At 43.9% G+C, this 13423-nt stretch overlaps 1 protein-coding gene across 3 annotated transcripts in view; it reads left to right on the top strand.

Annotated features, from left to right (window-relative positions):
- WSCD2 (WSC domain containing 2) overlaps window positions 1–13423 on the top strand; it is a 1541956-nt gene that overhangs the window by 1324246 nt on the left and 204287 nt on the right. For all 3 annotated transcript variants that reach the window (XM_069619485.1, XM_069619486.1, XM_069619487.1), the window contains one exon: window positions 10771–10935. In XM_069619485.1, coding sequence (XP_069475586.1) covers window positions 10771–10935 — 165 coding nt within the window. The remainder of the gene's footprint in view (window positions 1–10770; window positions 10936–13423) is intronic.

The following is a 13423-nucleotide window of genomic DNA, read 5'->3' as shown; positions in this document are numbered from 1 at the left end:
TGCATAATTCTGCCAATGGGCATCATTCCGAGTTTGGAGGTAAGTAACGGTCCTTACCGGCATGGCGTAAATAGCGTGTCCGGGCAGTCATCAGTCCGCTAATAGAGGACTATTACGACTTTGCAGGCACAAGCTTTACGCCATGCTGGTAAGGACATTACCGCCATGCCGTTAAAGGCACCTAAAATGCCCTTAGCGGCATCAAGCATAGTGCAGATAGCACTACCGACAAGGTACAATGCGGCATTAGCGGTGACCGTTATTAGCAATGACCGCTAATAAAGTTCACCGCTAATAAGCGGAACCAGAAGTAGCGTCATCGCACAGGAAAGGGAAGAAGCACGGCGGCCATCTTTAAAAACGCAATCCATTGCCATCCTCACCACACAGGACCCATTGGACTCTGCTGTTGTACTGAGAACATTGTCCTATCACACCACTATGCCCAAAGCCCTAAAGAATGGAGCTGCCCACCTGTGCAAGGAGAGATTTAATGAGGATGAGCTGGAGATGCTGGTCGGGACACTGCAGGAGCATACAGGGATAGTCTTTTCAAACAACATGAAGAGGGAGGCAATTCTTAAAAAAAAGGAGATCTGGGCACTTGTTGCTCAAAAGGTCAGTGCTTTTGGGAACACCCACGCACCATCAAAGACTGTCGTAAGCACTGGGACGACCTGCGACTCAGAGTACGAAATATACTCTCAGTGAACAGGAGCCAGGCAATGGGAACAGGAGGAGGTCCCAGCTCACCAATCAAGCGGGCACCATGGGAGCACATCTGCGCCAGCATGATCGGGATGGAGTGTGGAGCCACATCGGGCGATGGAGTTGAGTGTCCTAAGAAAACATTGTAATGCCAACTCTGATGAAAGTCAAATAATATGTCCGTCCAAAGAGTCAAGTCTCAAGTCATGGTTCATTACACCCACACTCCCAGCAAAGTAGGCGGACGCATCACAGACACATGCAGATGCCTTCTGCAAGGCAATGCCGTACCTGACACATAGCACACAAAGATGTAAGTGGCATGAGTCACACAGCGGGCAGGCCCCAAATAATGTGCATGTCAGATAGCATAGCTTTTGGCCAACATGAGTGATGCCGACGTATGCCTGCATAACCCACCCATGTATCAAACAATGTGCTCATCCAAACACAAATGCCTATTAACTCTAATTGTGTGGATGATCAATTGTCCAAATGTATGTATGATGCCTACCAAAACATCACTCATGCCGTCCCTCTCTTCGACCCCCGCAGGGTCGGACCATGACAGCGATGGGCAGGATGCAACCCCCGCCAAAACCACACCCCAGAAGAGTTCCCGGGATGACTCCAACCACCCTTCGACCTCGAGGGGACAACCCAGGGACCGCCGTGCACCAACAGGCAAGACACCCAAGGTTGCCATTGCACCGGTGCCACCAAGGCCTGTAGAGGGAGAAGCACCACCACCCATTGGCCATCCTGAGGAATCAGACGAGGCACCAAATTCAGAGGAGTCCAGTTTGGCTGGGGAGGTGGCAGCCACAGCACCCCTGGCTGTGGAGGACCCACAGGATGACATATGGGTGCCCGTTGAGGACAATGCATCGAAAGTGGTCCGTACATCAAGTCCACCGGCATTCCCCCAAATATCGTCCCTCGATACTGACCACGCCAGCACCCCAGAGCAGTCTGGTCAGGAGCAGATGGAAGGGCACTTCAGTCCCATTTTGATGAGTAGGGATGCTGAGCAGGCTGAGCAGGACAGCCAGAGACCAACAACCTCCACAGGTGCAGCCGCAGGGCCGCAGCGGTCAGAACAGCTGACTGCCCTTGTGCGTCAGTTTGTTGAGGACAACAGACTGGCCATATAGGAGTGGCATGAGAACTTCACCTCTCTAGGCAGGTCCATCACGGAGAACACCGCCTCCATGGCCAAATCCTTTGCAGATAACACCAGCCGCCTCTGTGAGGAGGTCTCGGCCCTCCGCCAGGTCTTAGGCTGCATAGCAGATGCCATGGAGGCAGGGCATCCGGCTACCCAATCCCAGCAGGCGGCCATACCGTCATCATCCAGTTCAACCCAGACAAGCCCGCTCCGCAGATCGGCACGTACCCTGCACCGGCAAGACATGCTGCCACCTGGACCAGGCAGTGCCAATTGATAGTCAGGGCAGCCTCATGTAGGCATTCTAGAGCTGATGGGACATGTGTGGGGCAGTTGTGGGGGGAGGGGGAGAGGGATGAGTGTGTGTGGGGTAGTTGTGGGGGGAGGTCGGGGGTGAGGGTGTGTGGGGGAGTTGTGGTGGGAGGGGGTGAGGGTGTTTGGGAGAGTTGGGGGAGGGGGTGAGGGTGTGTGGAGGAGTTGTGGGGGTAGACGGAGGGGGTGAGGGTGTGTGGGTGTGCTCCTTTTGTACTGGGTCAGACTCCATTGCCTCCACCTGTGCTGATTGTGTGCACCTGTGGCAGTTGGGAACACTGCTCAAGGCATTTTACGGTTGGTCTGCGATGCCGGTATTTACAGCATGCCGGTAAGAACTTTTGAAGCCTTCGTCAAGCCGGTATTTGCATGTCCGCTTCACATGTGATCTCCTCCAGTTTACGGCATGCTGCTATTGCCGGCATGGTGGGCCGCGTGCCAGCGCCCATGCCGCTATTAGAGGCACTGTAATTTACGATGCCGCTACTAGCAGTCAGGCTGGTCAGAATAGCCTGTAGCGGTAAGCGATGCCGGTATTCCTTTACCGGCATCATTTTTCCCTTAGCACCAAGCCCAGAATGACCCCCAATGTCATTAAAGTGGGGTTTCTGATTTTTGGTTGCTCTTCACATCAAATTAATTTAACTGCAGGCTCGCTTTCTGTAAAAGTGATGATTTTTAGTGTAGCAGGTCAAATGTTTAAAATTCAAAGATGCAAAGGATAGAATCATAATCTTCACAAATTCTCCAAACAAGCCATTGTCAGCATTGTATGTTCCATGAATGTACATTTCTGATAATGTTAAATAATTGACGAAATAGATTTTTTCCCTGATAGTGTTCTACTGTGGGTGCATATGTAACTATAAACCACAGATCCCTGACTGTATGTTAAACATATATCTTCGACAATTCAGTAAACCATGGACAAGATTTCTTTAAAAAGTGCAAAACATCTGTTTGCTTCATTGCAACATGTGCAGCAAAGCATTTAGAAAAAAACGCCAATCATATCTCAGAATGGCGTGCATGGCTGCGGAGGCCGCAACGCACCTTCTATGCCCATCAAAATATCATGTATCTTTGTCGGTTTTTTATGCTGGTGTCTCTCCCACACGTTCATGAAATCTTATTAATACTTCCATATGATTCCGAGGTGTTCGATGCTTGCAGAAAGAACTTTTTTGTATTAATTCAGTAGCCAATAAAACATTAATTTCCCTAGACCCTTCGCGGACATCGAACACCAAAGTTGTATAATAATATATTTATAGTATTCGATGGTTTCTAGGTATCCAAAGATGAAATGGTATAGGAGTATGATAGGTGGAGTTTACAGAGCAGATCCACAGTGTGCAGTGAAGATTACCTTCTCTAAGCATGTGTAGCTCGTGTGCATGTTATAAAATGTTGTTTGCTAGTTATTGAATAGACTTATTTTTTCAACATCACATGAAGAATACTAATTGCCATAATAAATAGGTTCTTTTGAGAAAAAGAGACCACACCGATTGCATTGATTTTACTGCTGTGTCTGACGTCACTTTTTTTACCACCACCATGGGCACATATCAGTGCGAACAATGTGCTCCCATGCACCATTAACACACATTGGACTGGTATGACATCAACCACCTCATCTCCCTACTACTCATCCTCCACTCTTCCATGATTCCCCTATCCTCTCCTACCTAGCCCCTTTGTCTTCTCCTCCACAAAGGATCCCCCATGTCAAAGAAAACATTCCAACACAAATAGCTGAGCAAGATGAGTCTGGCCACTCCCTCTTTCTGGTTGCTTGTTTTTCCCACTGAACCTCCTAAATACACCAAATACGGTAAACTCCTGAAAATAAATAATATCTCCCTTGACATGCCCATGCTGCTTTTTGCGAAATAGATTAACTGGATATTGCACATCAGCTGAGCATATCATATTTTACTTAAGGGAAGCAGGTGCGACTGTAGGGTTCATATATTCCTCAAAGTGTAGTGCAGGACCTACATGTCATTTGAGCCCATCAGCATCTAGTTTCTGGTTATCCATTTTGTTACACGTGTCACAAGGATTTTTTATTTTAATTTGTATTATTCTTGACAGAAGCTCTAGGCGTGTGCTTCTGGCCAGAGTGCTTAAGGACACCAATCCTGTCTATGGCTCAGAAGTGGTCATTTGGAGCCATTAACAGTGCCATGGTGAGGCAAGGCATTTAGAAGCTGTACCAATAAAACAGACTGCAAATCCATTCTACTTACTTCCCTAGCCCCCCAACATCATTTAGGAGAGGTTGTATGTCAGAAATTCGAATTACCAAGTTTGCAAAATCTCCCTGAAAAGGGAGCAAAACAACCTCAGATTTATTTGTGTTTTTCTCCTTAAGGACATGGTTATTACAAGGATTTTTATTTTCATATACTTGACCAAAATTCTAGGCTTGTGCTTTCGGGCAGAGTGCTAAAGTCCACAAGGCCCGTCAATGGCTCAGCAGTGGTCAAGCGTGTGAGTGTTCCATAGTGTCATGGTGAGCCAAGGCATGTGGAAACCATGCACAAGAAAACACTGTGGGCACAAAGCCCTTTTACTTACTCTCATAAGCCCTTAATGACCAAGAAAAGCCAGGTTCTAAAGAATGGACATCTAGAAGGAAATATGGGCACTTTTAATTGAGGGTGGGATTTCGAAAAGCTGAAGCTAGGCACTTATGGGAATTCATTTACATAATCCAGCCTTTGACTAGCCTTCTGACCTTGGGCTGAGCTTACTGAAGGCATCATGCAAATGTTAGGGCAAAACAGGGGTGTATGGTCTAGTTAACAGATTAGATTTCCAGTTCTACCTTCTGTTACTGTTTTTTGTAGTTTTATTTGCATGTATAAGGGGCGGATAACTTCTGCCTTATGGCGCCTTTTTGCTGGTGCTTGAGCATTAGACATTTAAAGCTATACATTATAATGAAACCACAATATAACACTGAACCAACAAGTATAATAGGAAACAATATCATTTTCCCCTTCTCCCAAAAGGAGCAAATTACTGCATACAAATGTAAGTGAAAAAGCCACACTCGGGTAGATTGTAGTTAACTTTCATTGATGACCTTGGAAGCCTGGTGTGATATATAAGCTAATAAAGCTAATCTGCATTTTTAAGGGCAACTTAATTGATGGACAAATGAAATAATGGTCTCATCCTTCAATAGTGGGGCGGTGGGCCTTCATATACTCACCAGAATGTTCCTGTATTATGTATCTAGGGATCAGCATGTTCTGTAAAGTTACTAGCCCTGCATTCCACAGTTGATTCTGCTACATCACCTTGCTTGATGCAAGCATCCATACCGATGGATTGCCTTCAGCTATTCCCAGTGGCTCTAGCAGAAGGTTGAGGGTTCCCTTGACCGACCCAAAAGCACTGCACTGTCAAAAGTGCCAATTCCATTGGATGGTTTGGGGGTTTGCGGGGCAGGGAATTTATCTATAACCCAGCCCCAGCCATGCCTGGTTTTGATGCCTTATATACCAACTCCAAAACATGCAAGTAAACTCACTTCCAGCAGTACCTCAACAGTTTAACAGAGCTAGAGATCTTACCTTGTCACCTTCTTTGCTGCCATAATCTCCCTCACTGAGAACGCTTCCTGGCCCAAATCCCTGTCCACATCACTCCGGTCCAAAGTTAGACACACTTACGGTGCTGAATCCTCTCGCCTCTGCAACCCACCACAGTCCAAAACCATCTTTGACAGGCACATGACCAAAACATGTGAGACAGGTTACCATTGTCTCACAGCCACCGAACCTTTAGCAATTTCTGTTAATCGATGACTATGCAGCCTGGTTGGTGAGCAATATTTTTGTGTGTAGAAAAACACCTGATCCAAACGTGACATGACGCCACGTCTTCATACACCCCAAACTATTTTCAGAAACTCCACATTTAAGTGAGTAACCCACATGGTAATTTGGCACTAATCCCAACATTATGCCTTTGAGTCTTGATAATAGCCTTCCCACCAGACAAGAGCAAACCCCTCAGAACACTTTCTGTAATTTACCAGAGTGCATTATATCTCCTATCAAAAACATAATATTTTATCATAAAACTAAACCTGATTGATCCAGACTGTGCATCTGTTTATTCAACAGAGCTGGTCAAGTCTCTTTTCCACTCTCAACGAAAGCAGTGCCCAGACAAATCATCTCTCCACCGAAGTTTTGTGTCCAGCAAGAACTTGGGCCAAAGCTAGAAGCAGGCTCTACTAACTGCAGTAATGTTCAATTCTAACATGGGTTTGCTATCCTTAAAATGTAACAGGGAAAGGGCACAATCTTCTATCAACATCTGTGTGTTTTCCGCTCCCTTGGGCTTAGCAACTCAGATAACTGTATTAGGGTACCAGCCACACTATACCTAAAGCCAAATACACCCTCTCCTCTGCTGCCTTTCAGGACCATCCACAACCATCTTGCCCCCCATCCCCAACAACCTCATATGATGGATCCTATTAAGTTGTACAGTTTCTTAACGACCTTCTTTTCTAGACTGTATGGGCAATGTCATACATACAATAGTAAGATAACTTCATTCAGTTTAATGATATTAATCATTCCCCAAAGTTTAAAAGTTGGAGGTGCTCACCATACAATATCCTTTGTGACGTCCTTCAGAATCCTCGATGCACAATTTTGTCTGGTTTATGTGATCTGAATCCCTAGATATGTAATAACCTTAGAGCACAAGCTGAGTCCTGTGTCCATTAAAAACCTCCTAAAGGAGGTACAGGACACAGGCTCCCCCTTGGTTTTTCTCCCATTCACTTTACAGCCTGAACCAGCCCCATATTACATCAGCAGTACTGTTATTCTGCAAAGAAGATCACAACATAGCAGTAGAACGTCATTTACATAACTACACACACACACACACCTCCCTTAAGCTTGATCTCAATTATATCAGCATAATCCCCTATATCAAAATATCAGAGTATAGATCAATGGTGAGAGGAGGAACCCTTGCCTCATTACTTGTTGTAAAAGGAATTCTCAGACAACCTTGTATTTGCCAGAGTCTGTGCCCTGGGGTGCCTATACACCATCACCATGAAGTTAATGAAAATAACTGCGAGTGGATAGCCATGTACATATCCACAGCAGAAAGCCCATTCCACTCAAATGAAGGTTTTTTCACCTTCGAAGTTCATGGAGATGTAGGCCCTCTCACAGATCTTGTGGATATCCGCCTTACCAAAGTAACCACAATTTTGTTCAGGCTACCTCTTACCTTTATCAATCACACCTAAGACCGATGGATACGTCTTGGCATTTTCTCTGCAACAATATTTGACAATATTTAAATCAATATCTGCAGGTCAGTGTTCAGCAAACAGATCTGCAGCTGTCACATTTCCTCACAAGTTTGACAGGTTTCGGGATTTGTGTGATAATCACAATTTTAATGGAATATGACTTTTTTGCATTCCCAGGCCCTGTGGAACACCCGTTGCATAATCGGTACAAGGACTTCATGCAAATGCAATCTTGTGAAATCCATTAGCAATATTTCCCTTCCCTGATGGAAGGCCTTTTATTGCCTCCTTGATTTCGTCATTATATACAAGGGTACCGAGCCTCCCAAAGTCACTTTCCACCGGTTTGGTTAGATTGCTATTTTCTAAATATTCCTTTATTGCTTCCAATATTAGCCTTATTTCTACATATCATTATAGAACACATGCTCAAAGCGACATAACATTTATTAGTTGTTCACACTAATGAAAGCCATATCTAAGCTGTGGATTTGCTCAATACGTTTTAACTGTATAATTAGAAAAAAACACAGTGGCTTTAAAGACTTGGAAATTGATTGTTTAGGCTTTTTAATAAAATGCACTTACAGTCTGGCTTTGTGATTTAGAACAAGTAGGAACTCGTAAAATGGTTGCTTTCTCTCCTGTAATATATTCTGACAGTGTACTTAATAAACCCATTAGCAGAAATACTCCTTATCAACCATGCAATGTAAATTGTTAGTGAAAGGTACATCAGAGGAGCGCAAAGAAAAAAAAAACCTACGTTACATTAAATTGTTTTAACAGCAACTGCCATTTGTTTTTGGAGAGCTGCTTTAATTCTTTGTGTGCAGGCTGTTGCAACATCACAATACCTCTATAATGAATAAGTGTACTGGTAATGCCATTTACTTATTACAGGGTTGTAAGTAGCTTCTGCACTTACATTTTAAAATACAATGTTTATAGCTTGGTGTTCTTTGTACTTCATTCGGTGGTGCAGTACATTTTTGGCAGTAATTCCATTACCAACATGGTTTGTGGCAGAGCCATATTTACAGAAAGTTGTACCACGCCGCTGAACTCCAATTTTGAACTTGAAGTGGAGAATATACCTCCGGCGTCAAAACGTGCTACAGCATGCATTAAATCTGCCAAATCACCAGTGGGGTCCTTGGGGCTTCAGAAAATGGGAATTACCTATGCTGTGCCATGCTCAGAATCCAGCAGTATATCCACTGGAGACATACTGCAGGGATACCTCCAAACCTGGAGGTATATTTGGAATGCCCCCTATTTCCCTCCTTCTCTCTGGCTAGCCTCCTTGAGCCTACGCTCCTCACCCTCTTGTGAGGCAAAAAGCCTGAGTGTCATCTTCGACTCCATCCTCTCCTTCTCACCTCACATCGCTGACCGAGTCAAGGCAACTTACTTTCAGGTTCACCTCCTCAGAGGCATTCTCCCTTTCCTCACCTTCCTATAGAAACTCAATGTTTCCAGAGCTCTGATTCTCTCCAGGCTGGACTACTGTAATAACCTCATCCTTAATCTGCCTCTATTCCTCTTTACGCCATCTTCAACTAATTGAAAATAGGCCTCTGAGGCTTATCCTTGGACTCAAGCCCATGGATCACATCTCTCCAGTCGTAAAATCTCTCCACTGGTTCCCTGTTGTTGCATGGATCACATTCAAGACCCTTTACATCATCCACAAGGATTTCTGGGGCCTGGGACCTCACTGCATCCAACTCTCTCTCCCTAAATACCTCCCTGCTAGAGTTCTTCGGCCTTCTAGCTCTAACTCTCTACAAGTCATACTCTTCTCCAAGCAGAGAGTGGGGGAAAATATTCATTTGGCAGGAGCCTCCCTCTGGAACAGCCTCCCTGCCCCTCTCTGTCTTGAGCCGGATCTCCTTAAATTCCGGAAGCTTCTCAAGACCTTCCTTTTCTCTCCTCCTCCTTCTCCCTCCCTCTCTCCTGCTAGTTCTGCCTGGCTCTATGGCTGGTTGCCTGTATCCCTCATGATACTTACTTACCAGTTTCCCCCGATTCTACCAGCACTTTCCCTTTGGCACCCTTCCCCAACTAGCCTACTCAGTCTGGTCCACCCACCTCCCTTGCACTAGCTGACCCCCTTACTTGTTCCCTGAGCGCTTGTCCAGCCCTTTGGGCGCTCCTCCCCCCTGCACTTCTCCCTCCTCCCCTCTCCCTTGCACTTCCTGTTATTGTACTTGCACAATCAGAATATCATAAGGCCTAGTAGGTACCGTTCTGGTTATATTTTCCTCTGTACCCCCTTCCCCTTTGTCTTGTGGAGCCTGGAAACACTTTTGTGATGTATAAGACCCATACAAATGCTAATTAAATAATTAAAATACATGTATAGCTGGGAATATTACTCTCATTTTGAAATGCTTTATTTTCTAGGCCTACATTAAATTATCCAAATTTCAATGGAACAGTCATCCATGCACATTTTCCAAAATAGAGAATCATACATATTTATGAATTGAAATAGGTATGGTTACCTTTTTTGAAATATGAAATGTCTGAAAAACACAGAAGTGCTTTGCAACACTTTCTGAGCTTGGAAAACGAGCTGGGAATTGGAAACGTGGGTAGAGCAACTCGCAAGAAGTTCTAGCAGTGTTTGAGTGAGCACAGGTGTAGCATGAGGTCTTTGGTTACGTCTTTCAGAATCGAAGATGTGAGGCAAGTGAGTGGAGATGGAGCTTGGCCCTAGAAAAAAATGGAGAGAAGTGAAAGGTGCATGTTCGTGTCTTTAGGCAGGACCCAGTAGGCAGGGGAAGGGCTGACAACTGTACTACAAGACGCGGGTTACAGAGGAGGCGGTTGTGTCGCAGAAAGTTTTCTTTGATACTTGAAAAGGTTTTTCAATTTTTTAAAGGATTTTCGTATGCTTGCTTTTGGGAGGATGGTAAGGATTTTACAGTCATGAAATTTAGAATATTGCATTTTGGAGGAAGGTTGTTTTCTTTTTTGATCATCGGATATCACTTAATTTAGGCCAAAACGTATTTGGGCAAATTATTGCAGCCAAATGATGTAGAATCGACTCAGACAGAAATCTTCTGATTTTAGTGACAATGCATTTAATAACCACAGTATTCAATTAATAACCACAGTATTCAATATAACTGAACCCAGTTTTCACGGTGGTGAACGGGTGGCATTAATGTCTTATTTTATGCTTGCCTATGATTGGCCAGTTTTCTTTATAGTTGAAATGTTTAGATGGACGCTCTCATCGCTGTCTTTATCTTTTCTTCCACAGATAACCGTTGTATGGACAGGCGGTTTTTACCATCTCGATCCAAACATGTCATAGCCCTGGCAAGCTTTCCAGGGGCCGGGAATACTTGGGCCCGCCATCTCATTGAACTGGCTACTGGTTTCTATACTGGAAGCTACTACTTTGATGGATCGCTTTATAATAAAGGTGACGATAATTGACAGATTTCTATTTTCTGTTTCATTTCATGTAGCTATCCAACCATTTGCTTCCTTCTTGTATTAAATATGGAGGGATTAATTCAGAGTATGTGTATTGGAGAAAACCATGCGACGCCGTGGGCTTCTCAGCTTGGCTCTTGTTGCCTTTTAGACAGATTTTCAAAGCATAACTTCTAAACTGTGTTCAATATAGATTTGGTTGTTGGATTTCAAAATATTGTATATAAACAGCACCGTTTATGAAATATCTGAAGAGAAAGCTGGTGAATACATGGAATTGAAAAAAATAAGGGTCTGATTTATGAACATCTTGTTTTAATTTGTGGTTGGTTTATTTACAAACTTTCATACGAACTAATTAAAAAAGTAAATATATGCAAGTCATATTAACAAAAATTCCATTAAATATCCCGGAAATCACAATAAAATAACAAGTTACAAATATCACATAAAATTATATTCCAAATTCAATTTGTTCAAATATGCATAAAACTGTTTTTTTTTAACACAGTATAGTTTGACCCATATAAGAAACAACTGCCACAATGTCATACAATGTGTATAGATATAGAAGCAATACTAACATTAGTGACATATGTTCACCACTCATTAACCTATTACACAAGATTTCCCATGAGACAACGGACATCTCATGTACATATTTTGAGAAACGAGAAGATCTTTGCTCACTTAAAGCAGGGCAAAGGATGACCAAGTGTTTCATGTTCTCACGACACTTACGGGACATGAAAAGTCTGCAACTCCTCTGACACCTGGCCGGGCCCACTCGAGCATGAACATCTTTGGGCACGGAGATGCAAGGGCACTTGTGACACCCCTGTGGCCACAGATATACCCCTGCACGTCCTGGATTTGCGAAGCGGACTTATTGGGTTCAGACTTCTATCCGTGTGGGTTCAATGAGCATCGTTCAAGCGATGGGTTATAAAATGACTGTAATGAAAATCGAGATGTTATAAATGTCCATCGGGCGTTAGACACTCAAATAGAAAAGCATATCATTGCCTGTGACAAGCATGAACTTTTTTGTTTTGGGCAGGTCAATGGTTACCTCCCCACCTCGTCACTGCTGTTTCATCTTATTTGGAGAAACAGCCATGTTGCCACATTTTTTGTGCCACTTTTTTAGGGGGGTTGAGGGAACATTTAAAATTGTGGAGTGGGGGCGTGGTATGAGAGGGGGGCTATCCGCGTTTGCATCCCCCAGAAACTGGCATGAAAATTCCAGCAAAAAGGGCCATGCAACAAGGTTGGCGAGATCCAGTCAATCTGCCTGGGGCATGGAGAGCACCTTACCAGCATTGCACTATTCTCTGTACCTGGCCTGCAACAGTGGACATCCATCACAGAGGAAAGAACCAAATATCAGCTGCAGATTAAAGGTCATCCCACTGTCAATCGGGTTGCACTTTTCTCTGTGGTAGACCCTCAATCGGCATGCACCTGCCTTCATTCCCTGGGTTGGCTGATTCTCAAACGTAAATCTGCCCATGCAGAAGCATTTCGCTTGGGCATATTGACTTTTCTGTGTCAGACCACCAAAGGGCCTAGACTCTCACAACAATATCAGCATTGAAAACTTTGCTGTAGTCGAAGCCGAGTGCATACACGAATGAAATAACAGACCCTCAAGGGGGCATGCAGTCTCTTACGGCGCCATTGTAGCATGCCCCAACGCAAAACTTGGAGCCTCCTTTCCTCTCTAAATGTGCACTCTTATGGTTTGCCACTTACCTACGTTGTATGCTTGATTGCCCATGCCAATGATTGTATTGCTGCCGTTTTATAAAATGCACAAATATGTCATTTCAAAGTGAATAGGGGCATAACAGTAAGGAAAAGGGACGGGGATGTGGGGGGAGGTCAGGAGCATAGAGGGGTCGAGTTGTATAATAATCATATAATACATTAGGACGGGGCTAAGAGAAGATAATTGAAATTTGTATTCATATTTGTTTCTTGTATAAGTGCAACACGCTCATAGGCCTCAGTGCGTTGACAAAACATACAAAAACACCTAATATAAAATACACCGACCAACCCAGAGAGAAGGTCTATGATTTCTACAAATGAAACAGGATATCAGTTCAAAATAATTCTCAACTTGGTATGGGATGACATGTTACACAGATTTTGACATCGGCTCAAAAAACAATTTTAAATTACTTTGACCACATCCTATAACAATGCAACCTGTATTGCCCATAGAACACCAATTAATAATGTAAACCCTATGGAGGACTCTCAAGACCTGTGTTCTGATACAACTTTGGTCCCTTCTTTGATGCAGCCAGGCCAGGACTTTATTTCTGAACCCCCTCCCTTGTCTCGGGGCCCTAGGCTTCTCAACATCGGTAAGTATAATGTTCCTTGGTCCATAATAAATACACTTAGGGTCAGAAACGCAATCCTTGCCATTTGAGACTTTCTGATGCAAATATTATTTGAGGGTG

This window comes from Ambystoma mexicanum, chromosome 10 (genome assembly GCF_040938575.1).
Source record: "Ambystoma mexicanum isolate Mex_15411 chromosome 10, UKY_AmexF1_1, whole genome shotgun sequence".
In the NCBI taxonomy this organism is placed as follows: domain Eukaryota; kingdom Metazoa; phylum Chordata; class Amphibia; order Caudata; family Ambystomatidae; genus Ambystoma; species Ambystoma mexicanum.
Note: the sequence above shows the minus strand (reverse complement) of the source record. Positions and strands in the feature narration are given on the sequence as shown.